Source organism: Babylonia areolata, chromosome 10, assembly GCF_041734735.1.
Source record: "Babylonia areolata isolate BAREFJ2019XMU chromosome 10, ASM4173473v1, whole genome shotgun sequence".
Lineage (NCBI taxonomy): Eukaryota > Metazoa > Mollusca > Gastropoda > Neogastropoda > Buccinidae > Babylonia > Babylonia areolata.
Genome location: NC_134885.1, coordinates 33,820,265 through 33,832,764, shown reverse-complemented (window position 1 = coordinate 33,832,764; position 12,500 = coordinate 33,820,265). Strand labels below are relative to the sequence as shown.

At 37.7% G+C, this 12,500-nt stretch overlaps 1 protein-coding gene across 1 annotated transcript in view; it reads right to left on the bottom strand.

Moving 5' to 3' along the window:
• LOC143286954 (uncharacterized) overlaps positions 1-12,500 on the bottom strand; it is a 44,179-nt gene that overhangs the window by 10,252 nt on the left and 21,427 nt on the right. The window contains exons 10-13 of the mRNA XM_076594927.1: positions 11,351-11,444; positions 9,527-9,672; positions 8,767-8,835; positions 1,663-1,793 (exon numbers count right to left, since the gene is read on the bottom strand). Of these exons, the coding sequence (XP_076451042.1) occupies positions 1,663-1,793; positions 8,767-8,835; positions 9,527-9,672; positions 11,351-11,444 (440 nt within the window). The remainder of the gene's footprint in view (positions 1-1,662; positions 1,794-8,766; positions 8,836-9,526; positions 9,673-11,350; positions 11,445-12,500) is intronic.

The following is a 12,500-nucleotide window of genomic DNA, read 5'->3' as shown; positions in this document are numbered from 1 at the left end:
GCGGTGGTCTAGTGGTAATGCGCCCAACTATAAAGCGAATGTGCACGGGATCCAGTCCATGCACGGACCGGGTTTTTCACACCCCCTACGCTCTCCTTTAAACCTTATGTTATGGTCTGGGTGCGAGTCATTCTGATGAGACGATAAACCTAGGTTCTGCGTGTAGCATGGATTTAGCGCACTTGAAAGAATCTTCGGCAACAAAAAAAAAAATGTTCCTGACAAAACTATGTAGAAAACATTCACTTTTATCCTAAAAGAAATATACTTGTATACAGAAAAATGACTTCTAACAAAGGTGGTGTCGTTCCGTGGAAATGCGCTATCCCTGGTGAGAGCAGCCGAAATTTCACACAGTGCAATCTGTTGTGAGAAAAGTTACAATATAACACAATGCAATATATAAAATGATGTGATACGATACGACAAAATACAACATCTTTGATATTTTGTTTCTTAATGACCTGTAACCTTGGCTGGTGCCTGAAGTTACGAGTAAGTGTTCAATGGGTTCATGAGAAGGACGGGTAATACACAACAAAGATGCACCTTTCATTGCCAAGTTTTGCGTCATCAAAGTTCCTGAACAACGCACTGCATGAGTCTGTGGCTCTCAGACATGCAAGTTTGTATCCTACCGGTTTATAATATGAAAGGAAAGGTAAAGCACAACGAACTTATGTGTTTATTTTATTTTGTTTTATCTTACTTTATTTTATCTTATTTTTTGTCGCAAACCTAAACTCATCCTCATAATCAGAATCAAGAAGATACAGATACTGTGTTACAGATTTTAGTGTCTTACATGCCTTTCTCTTACGGTTATATCCATTTCCATATTGACCAATAGAGAGGCTTCACTTTAGAGGCTTGCAAACTATCACCAAGCTGGCGCTGTGGCAAATCGGTTAGTCGTTGGACTTCCGATCCAGTGTTCACCAGTGATCAGAGTTCGAGGCCCCGTTCCAGCACGGTGCTGCGTCCTTGAGAGAGGAACTTTACTCCGTTTGAAACAGAAACATTCACCCAAGTGTGAATAAGCACAGGACTTTCACTGGGGAAAGATTAAAACGGCATAAAGAGAGGGCAGGGCCCCGACTTCCTATGCAGAGTCCCAGACACAGTAGAACTGAATTCACTGCCCCGATGTCTGTGAAAGGCTATGTAACCTGTAACCTTTTTTTTAAAAACTACCACTGACCACCAGAAAGGCCTAGCAAACTCTCAGTACTTCTTTGACAAGCGCTGGTGTCATGGATTTGATACACACACACACACACACACACACACATATATATATATATATATATATATATATATATATATATACTCACTGAATGCGCGCACACACACACACACACACACACACACAAACACACACACCACGAGTACAAACTGCACGCAACCCACCCTCCCACCTATCCATTCTATTCCTTCCACACCACACCTTCCTCACACCCGCGCATATCCCCCCCTCCCCCCAAACACACACACACACACACACCACGAGTACAAACTACACGCGACCCACCCTCCCATCAATCCATTCTCTCCCTTCCACACCGCACCTTCCTCATACCCGCGCATATCACCCCCCACGCCCCCACAAACACACGCACACACACATACACAACACACACACACACACAAAAGCAGACTCACGTTCTGCCAGAGCGATGATGGTCTGTGTCAAAACGTGTGAGAAACAGGGTTCCATTCTCTGCAAGCTCAGCACTTCCGATTGGAAGCCCTCGTCATCAGAGTCCAGCTCTTCTGGGTTGTATTCCCTGTCACTGCAGAGATGGCTAGAGTCTGAGGGCCCTGTGCTATGATGATACTGTGGTGGTTTTTTGTTTTGTTTTAATCATTAGTTTTTTGTGCTAATATCTTTATTCAAATTCTACAGTATGACAAATATACACAGGGTCCTGTGTTGTCATGATATTGTGGTGTTTTTTTTGTTTGTTTGTTTTAATCATTAGTTTTTGTGCTAATATCTTTATTCAAATTCTACAGTATGACAAATATACACAGGGTCCTGTGTTGTGATGATATTGTGGTGTGTTATTTTGTTTGTTTTAATCATTAGTTTTTGTGCTAATATTTTTATTCAAATTCTACAGTATGGCAAACATACACAGGGGCCTGTGCTATGATGATACTGTGGTGTGTTTTTTTTGTTTTAATCATTAGTTTTTTGTGCTATTATCTTTATTCAAATTCTACAGTATGACAAATATACACAGGGTCATGTGCTGTGATGATACTGTGGTGTGTTTTTTTGTTTTAATCATAAGTTTTTGGTGCTAATATCTTTATTCAAATTCTACAGTATGACAAATATACATATGGTCCTGTGCTGTGATGATACTGTGGTGTGTTTTTTTGTTTTAATCATAAGTTTTTGGTGCTAATATCTTTATTCAAATTCTACAGTATGACAAATATACACAGGGTCCTGTGTTGTCATGATATTGTGGTGTTTTTTTTGTTTGTTTGTTTTAATCATTAGTTTTTGTGCTAATATCTTTATTCAAATTCTACAGTATGACAAATACACACAGGGTCCTGTGTTGTCATGATATTGTGGTGTTTTTTTGTTTGTTTGTTTTAATCATTAGTTTTTGTGCTAATATCTTTATTCAAATTCTACAGTATGACAAATACACACAGGGTCCTGTGTTGTGATGATATTGTGGTGTGTTATTTTGTTTGTTTTAATCATTAGTTTTTGTGCTAATATCTTTATTCAAATTCTACAGTATGGCAAACATACACAGGGGCCTGTGCTATGATGATACTGTGGTGTGTTTTTTTTGTTTTAATCATTAGTTTTTTGTGCTATTATCTTTATTCAAATTCTACAGTATGACAAATATACACAGGGTCATGTGCTGTGATGATACTGTGGTGTGTTTTTTTGTTTTAATCATAAGTTTTTGGTGCTAATATCTTTATTCAAATTCTACAGTATGACAAATACACACAGGGTCCTGTGTTGTCATGATATTGTGGTGTTTTTTTTGTTTGTTTGTTTTAATCATTAGTTTTTGTGCTAATATCTTTATTCAAATTCTACAGTATGACAAATACACACAGGGTCCTGTGTTGTGATGATATTGTGGTGTGTTATTTTGTTTGTTTTAATCATTAGTTTTTGTGCTAATATTTTTATTCAAATTCTACAGTATGGCAAACATACACAGGGGCCTGTGCTATGATGATACTGTGGTGTTTTTTTTTTTGTTTTAATCATTAGTTTTTTGTGCTATTATCTTTATTCAAATTCTACAGTATGACAAATATACACAGGGTCATGTGCTGTGATGATACTGTGGTGTGTTTTTTTGTTTTAATCATAAGTTTTTGGTGCTAATATCTTTATTCAAATTCTACAGTATGACAAATATACATATGGTCCTGTGCTGTGATGATATTGTGGTGTGTTTTTTTGTTTGTTTTAATCATTAGTTTTTGTGCTAATATCTTTATTCAAATTCTACAGTATGGCAAACATACACAGGGGCCTGTGCTGTGATGATACTGTGGTGTGTTTTTTTGTTTTAATCATAAGTTTTTGGTGCTAATATCTTTATTCAAATTCTACAGTATGACAAATATACATATGGTCCTGTGCTATGATGATACTGTGGTGTTTTTTTTTGTTTTAATCATTAGTTTTTGGGCAAATATCTTTATCCAAATTCTACAGTAGGACAAATATACACAGGGGCCTGTGCTGTGATGATATTGTGGTGGTTGTTTTTGTTGTTGTTGTTGTTTGTTTGTTTGTTTGTTTTAATCATTAGTTTTTGTGCTAATATCTTTATTCAAATTTTACAGCATGACAAATATACATACCTATAGGTAATAATGAATATAGGAAGTAGTATAAACATGAAAGAAAGAAGAAGAAACAATAACAACAATAAAGCAACTGTGTAGTTTTGACAACGACAACAACAACAACAACAAAGGACAAGAAGCGACAAAAGGAAATAAAATCCTTTTTCCTCAGTGTTTGTTTTTGTTACTTCCCTTGTTGGAGATAATTTATTGTTTAAATTTATGGTTGTTGCGAATGGTATTTTATCAAAACCACATGTATTCGAACGAGTCCACTTAAAATTATTGATATACCTCCACCCCCACCCCCCACCACCAAGCCCCAACTTCTCTAACAGACTCTGTGTGTGTGTGTGTGTGTGTGTGTGTGTGTGTGTGTGTGTGTGTGTGTGTGTGTGTGAGAGAGAGAGAGAGAGAGAGAGAGAGAGAGAGACAGAGAGAGAGATTGAGGGGAGACGGGGAGAAACAGAGAGATAGGAGAGAGAGAGAGGAGAGAGAGAGAGAGAGAGGAGAGCGAGAGAGAGAATGCGAATGCGAATGTTTTATTCATAATAGGCCATAGCCCCTCATGGAGGGGGTGGTGTGAAAACATTGAATCAATCGTACATCACATTTAACACTGAATTCAACAAACAGAATTACAATACGCGTTACTCACTACAGATAGAACGAAACTGAAACGCCTTATACAAATATATTGCAAAATGTTTGACAACATTCTCATTCACAGATGCTAATAGTAGTGCAAGTTTGAAAACAGACGGTTGTCTGTAAAACTTTTTAGGAATTAATTGTTCTCTGAGATCATCCAAGGCAGAACAGCAAAATACTAAATGAACTTCACTTTCCCGTGTATCATTACATAATGGACACACAAGTTCACTTTCATTGTGCGTTCTATAACGAAAACGATGAACAGTTATATCAGATACCCCAAATCTAAATCTTGTCATAATAATTTTTAAGTGCTTATCCATTTTCATTAACATATATGTCGGCATGCAGTGCAGTGAGTTGAAATGTCGATACAAATCAAACCTGTTACTGTCCTGAATGTAGGCACCCCACTCCTGCCATCTACAATCAATAAGTCTCTCTCGAAACATATTTAAAAATGCATTTACATTCCCAACGCCTTGGTTGATCCACGCATACCTGAAACCTAATTCGCATAATTTTACTTTTACTTTAGTTGCCCAGTTTACCTTGCCTCTAGCATCTAGGTCATATAACATATTATATGCTTTCTTTGGTAGTCTTGTGTCTTCCATTTCAATCAATTTTAACCAATATTTTATACATCTTACTGCTGAGTTTATATATATTGGATACCTACATGTTTCACCATAAACTAAGTCATTTGGCGTTTGTATCGATACATCTAAGAATTTCTTCAGGGCAAATAAGTGGACTTTTTCACAATGCATTGAAGCGTTATCTAAGCCCCATACGTCAGCACCATATTGAACAATCGCTTGTACTTGTGAATCAAAAAGTTTGGTAAACACTTGGAAAGACTGATTCCCTAAATTTGACAATTTCTGCATTATACATAACATAGCATGCTTTGCTCTGCTCCCTAGATCTTTACAAGTTACTGAGAAGCTTAATCGTGTTGAAAAATATATTCCTAAGTATTTGTATACATTTACAACAGGTAGAATAACTCCATTATAAAACCATCGTTCCCTGGCTCCTAAATAACCACCTTTTCTAAGCACAATTATATTACTTTTAGTCATATTTACTTTTAACTGAAGTGAGGAAGCAGCCCGATGTAAACTATTTAACTGTGTTTGAAGGCCAATAACCGTTTCAGACAACAAAACAACGTCATCTGCTAAAAGTAAAATAAACAACTGTAAGAACTCGGTTGTGAATTGTGCACCATGTCTTCCATTATCGATAAACTCAGATGTCAGCTCATTGATAAACAAAGAAAAAAGAATGGAACTACATACATCGCCTTGTTTCACTCCACTTGTACACTGAATATAATCTGTCTGTTTCCGCCGCTTCGAACCCTAGCTTTCACACTGCCATACATACTCATTACACATCAAAATAATTTACCCCCAATCCCATTTTTTAACATAATATGCCACAGAATACTTCTATTCACAGAATCAAAAGCTTTTTTCGAAATCGATAAACGCAACATATAATTTACGATTCAGAGAAAACTGTTTTTGCACAAAGGCCATCAAAGTACAAATGTGATCTACCGTAGAGTAATTCCGTTTGAATCCTGCCTGATATTCACCAGTAATATTGTTTTCTTCCACCCATTCCTGTAGTCTGCAGTTTATGACAGTACTATAAACTTCACTAGCTGCATCACTAAGGGAGATGCCTCGATAATTATTCGGATCATTTACGTTACCTTTTTTATAAAGCGGAAGAACGATTGATTCAGTCCATTTTTCAGGATAAATATCGTGTTAAAAAAGAGTTGAAAAAAAACTACGAAGAAATCTAGCACAATATCTGTTTTACAACCATATTTTAAAAGTTCACCAATAATACCATCCGGTCCAGCAGACTTACGATTTTTTATCTTCCTAATAGCAAATAACACTTCCTCCTTAGAAATCGGACGGTTTAAATTACTCTCTTCGTCGTCTTCTTCACCTCCCTCATGCACTATTTTGTCAAAAGTAGTGCCTCTTGTAAGAAGTGCTTGAAAGTGTTCGAACCAGGTATCCATACTAATATTATTTACCGGTTGCTTTGTTTTCTTAGAAATCTTGTGTACACTTTCCCCATACCGTTTCTGACTCTTAATCGATACTATCAATTCATTAAGAAAAGCATCATTGAATCGTTTCTTTTTCAGCTTTAGCATATTTTTGTATTAACGCCTTGCCCTACAGTAACAATAAAGATCTTTAGCATCTAACGTACGTTTGAATTTATTCAATAGTCTACGAACTTGCTTTTTATGAGAACGACAGTCTGCATCAAACCAGTCTTGATCTTTGTACTGTTTCTTACAATTCACCTGTTTTTTCATGCACAGTGCAGCATCTTTCAGACACACATTGAAAGTATCTAATGCATCATTCACATCAACTTCAATCAGACTAATCGCTAAGGCCATTTTCTCCTCAAATTCTGTAGACAATAAATTTACATGATACACATTGGCGGAATCATCACACCATACAGACTTTTCAACAACATAATCACTTTGCTTATCATTTTCGTCAGCGTCCAGATAATTCAAACAAAACTTAACAGACATGTGGTCAGATTCAAACCGCTCACACACAGTCAACTCACAGCAGTCAAACAGAAACGAAAATAGGTCACAAGACATCAGAAAATAATCATTAACACCGCATCCACTGTCTGACACGAAAGTGTAGCAGCCTTGACGGTCGCCATAACACATTCCATTAAGAATACACAAATCGAAAGCAGTGCACAAGTTCACCAACTGTTTTCCGTAATTATTCAATGACATATCTTGAGAACATCTACCTGTGCTTACTGGATGGCTTGCGTACTGGAAATCTAAAACATCACAACACCCTTGACAATGATGAGAAACATTTGAAACCCTACTGTTCAGATCACCACACAACAGTATATGAAGATAGCCATAAGCCAGCAAACAATCGGTTAAATATTCTTCTAATAACGCAATGCCGTTTACACAATCAAAATATGAATAAAACGGAGAACCCTCAGGTGGTACATAACAAAATACATACAATACATCTTTCCCAATTCCAAACAACGTTTTGTTAATCACAAAGGCGCCAAAATTACAAGCCTTAATTTTTACTTCTTTAACATAAACCATCAAATCATTTTTAATTAAACATACCAGACCCCCAGATCGTCTCCCTTGTGTTGTGAATTTTACTGCGGGGATACACACACTTTCGTATCCGGAAAAAAAATATTGGTAAATTCATCGACAAAAGTTTCAGCTAAACATATACAATCGAAAGAACAGATAAATGAAGTGAAATCTGTATCAGATAACTTGGACAATAGTCCATTAACATTCCAATGTAAAAAAAGAAAGAAACTTTGCTTTATTATTCAAAGTATTATTGTTTTCATTGCCATCGGAACTGGGATGGCTGGCTGTACACGAATCATTGAACACAACTGTGTCACACCCATGCTCACACCCTGACCTGTTTGCACAAGGCAAATCACAACACACACTGCTCTGTGCAGCACTCTCAACGTTCACGCACATGTTTACACTTTCACGTGCAGCATCAGTGTCGGTGACACTAGGCAAAAACACCGGTGTTGAATTAAATTTTTAAACAGAACACGAGGACCAGCCGATTCCCTATCGTATTTCAACTAGCCTGTCACCACCATCTACTGTGTACTTTTTACCCTCAACCAACAATTAGTTAAACACCATGGAAGCTCTCTTCCCATCTTGTCTCGCTTTCTTCAGGTGTGGGGTTAGTCTCCTTCTAATCTCTCTCACACGCCTGGAGAAGTCCTCACCAATAAAAATGTTGGTGCCTTGTAATTTGCGTTTGCATTTCAAGATGTTCACTTTTTGCTTATAAAACACGCACCGGGCAATGATGGGCGAGTCAGGCTTAGAACTACGACGATGAACTCGGTCAAACTCGATGTCATCAGTCAGGTCAAGATTGTCTGTAAACAAGTCTTTGAGTAATCCTTCACAGTCAGCGTTTGTCTCATTCTCTTTGGTATACCATAAAAGATAAGATTGTTACGTTTTGACCGTCCTTCTAAATCATCAAGTCTGGTCTTATAGTCGTCCATCTTGGCACACAAGTCATTATTGGTTTTCTGAAGGTCCTGGAGCGAGAGAGAGACAGAGAGAGAGAGACAGAGAGAGACACACACAGAGACAGACACAGAGAGAGACAGAGATGGAAATGGGGGGGGTGTGCTGAGGGGCTGGCGAGTTACCTGTCATTTCCACTGTAGATCCGAGCTGGAGGGACCTTTCGAATACGGATTTCTCGGTACCCTTCCCTTCTGAAAAAAATCACATGGATGAGGGTGTATTACACAGCATGCTGACTAATGGTATGATGGCACACCACACTGTATAACAGAATCAGCGTATTTTAAAGTGACGGGGATGTTACGTTTTAATTTGGTTTCATTATTGTGTATCAAATGTGCTGGTTTCTTTATTGTGCATCAAATGCGCGTATGCGTGCGTGCGTGTTCGAGTGTGTGTGTGTGTGTGTGTGTGTTTGTGTTTGTGTGTTTGTGCGCTGGGGTGTAGATGTGTATTCATATATATTTGTGATGAAGGGGTGGTTCTGTGTGTGTGCATGAGAGAGGGAGAGAGAGACTGAGACACAGAGAGAGAGAAAGAGAGAGAGAGAGAGACGATATGTGTGCGTGTCATGAAAAGTATAAACATAATATTTTTGATACATAATCTTTTTCTTTTTTTAACCTGACCATTGTGTTTCTTCTCTCCCTCTCTCTACTTCTGTCTCTCTCTCACAGACCCTTCTGGATAAAATTTTCCTTTCCACACACACACACACACTCCCCCTCTCTCTTTCCCCTATCCCCCCCCCTCCCCACCAACCTGCCCCCACCCCCTCTCTGCCTCAATATATCCCCTTCTTTTACTTCCTTCGATGTTGTTTGTTATCATAACCATCTGGCAACGTTCCCAGAGGAGACGATTTTTGTAAGGTGGACATACTGGATGTACGGGGACTGGGGGTTCGGGTGGAACTCCTTTCCTAACGCCTGCGCCATAGAAGACTTGGGAATCGTCTCCTCAGATAACTCTGAATTCATTACTCCATGGAAACCCATGAGCTCGTAACGACTTGTGTAGGAGGTGCTCTGAAACAACAGCGATAAAAAAAAAGAAAAGAAATTAAGCAACACAACTTGCCAGCAAAACTCGACACAAGCATTTCTTTGCTGACGCAAAGAAGACAAACAAAAGAAGCGCTTACTGTGAACACACCAAACAGCTACGCGGAATCTTTTATTCCAATCACGTGTGTGACAGGGTTGTCGACAAACTCATGTAAACATTCACGTTTCAAACATATAATTAACTTCACGATAACATAATACGCTGTAACCTTCTGGATTCGTATTGCTCTGTTCAATGTAGTGTTTATTTGTTGATGCGAGTGGCAACATAAATGAATGGATACAAGTTTTAACCAAGTGATGTTGTTTATTTATTTATAGTCTGTTCATCTAAGATGATGATATTAGACTGAAGTAAATGATATTATTATTATTATTTGGATTATTATCATTCCTATCATAATGATGATTGCTAGTATTAATTAGAAATCGACATTTCTGTATAATTATTCGAATGAAAAGGGGGGTGGTTGAGGTGGGGGGAGGGAGGGCAAGTGGGAGGGGACTAAGAAAGGAAGACAGAGAGAGACAGACAGACAGACAGACGGACAGAGAGAGAGAGAGAACAGAATGTGGAAAAGATAGAGTACAGAATCTAAAATGGAGAGGGTGAGTGTCAGTGATTGGAGAAAGAAAAAGCATAATATTGGAAGGGCGTGTATGAGAGGCGGGACGGGGGAAGCGGGATTAGGAGAAAAAAAAATTAACCAAGTGACAGTGCGTCAACAACACGTCAACAAAAGGGTGAACGCGCATGATATGCCTTTGAATTTTTTTTAAATGACCAAAGCATTGTCAACTATAGATAAGTGTCTTGTTTCGCTGGCAGTTATTAAAAATTAAGAAAACCAAGAAGTGCTCACGGGATATGTTTATTCAATGGAAATATTGAATACGGTTTTCGACAGAAAATGGTGAACATGTGTTAAACTTTTCAACTTATCAAGGTGCGTAATAATGATGCAGGTGTATTTGTATGTATACGTGTGTGTATATATATATGTGTACACATAAAGTATATCATAACTGTGTATTTTGGTGCACCATGTCTTATTATACTGCTGTTTAGATGGAATAAGTTGCTACATGTGGGGTCCCATGTGTTAAATTGGAAATCCTTTGGTTTATGTTCTTTTTCCATTGTGTTGCTTGACATATATCAAGGGAGCAAAGTGTCAAAAATTCAATGCTGATGCCAATGTAATGCTTATTATTTGTTATAACATTGCATTACTATCGATATCTCATGACTGTTTTCACCTCGACCTTGAAAAAAGTGAATTAAAGAAAGTGCTCACAGAAAATCGGATGGGTGTGACTGTAACAACGATTTCCTTTCGGATCATTTCGGTATATTGAACCGTACTGTTAGCAAAACTGTATTGTATTTTATGTTTGTGTGTTTGATTGTGTGTGTGTGTGGTGTTGGGTGTATGTGTATGGTGGAGTAGAGTGTGTGTGTGTGTGTTTGGGAGGGGGGAATGTGTGTGTGTGTGTGTGTGTGTGTGTGTGTGTGTGTGTGTGTGTGCGCGCGCGCGCCTTTGTGAGTAAGTGTGCGTGCCTCTGTGCATGTGTGTGTGTGTACGTGTGAGAAACTGGTGTTCGTGGTTTCTTTCACGATACACAATACCGATTGTACCTGGTATACGGCGTTTTCAGTTCTGTCGTAAGGACGTGGCTGCCATCCCGATGACACTCTCTTCTGATCAGAGGAGTTCATAAACTGCCTTGACCTGAATTGAAAATAAACAGCTATCGAAAAAAACATCAACAACAGAATGATAAATAAGGACAGCAAATTATGTTCAAGGTACGCGACATGAAAATATATATTTCGTTTCGATTCAAGAGAGCAGGATAGTTGGATGTAAAACCTATAATGGCAGCGTCGACTCCTCAAGTCAAGTTTATTATCTCCGAAGAAAAAATTGTGATGCTCATGTTCACAATACAAACAAAAAGTATGTTTTAAAAAGACAGGTACGTATTTCAATGATCAAGAGATCACGTGAACTTACGTTAAGACACATGTGGGAACATTTGTCATGTTTCAGAACACTGAACTATACTTTTTTCAAAAATTTTAAGACACATGTACAGGTATGAATATTTGGAATAAAAAAAAAGATCACATAAAAAGTACATTGACATATCACAGAACATTTTACATATTTAAGAGCAATATATAGTGTCTAATGTTGCTGTTTTTTAATCAGTCATCTAAGAATAGTTAAGTAAAATATGTCAAACATAGTTAAGAATCTCTCTCCCTCTTCCCCTCTTTCTTTCCATCTTTACTCATATTTCCTACTCATTTTCACTGACTTTATTCCTTTATAAGTTGTGTGCTGCGCTCATGTTTTGTGACTATTTTCTATTATAACGAGAACAGTTAATTAACATAAAAAGCGATATTTCATGTGTATATTTCTGTCTTATAAAATTGTCCGATGGTCGAACTCATGCCTATTCACCATTTATAACAAACATTAACAACTATGCAGATTTATTAAGTCAGTCGTAAAAACATCATCTATGAGTGTCTATTTTTAGGTAGAGATTTAGTTTTGACCCAGTGTAGTACTACAGTTGATTGTAGTAGTAGTAGTAGTAGTAGTGTTGGGACAAAAGTTGTGAACCTGTTAAACAGCCCCTTCTTTGCTTCGGTCAAGGTTCCACGCCCACTTTACCAAAGCATTAGATTTTTAAAAGAATTTTGATGAGTCGCCCAGTTTATTTATTCAATTTATGAATAGTTGGTACATGCTTTGAGGTGACAGTTCATTCCC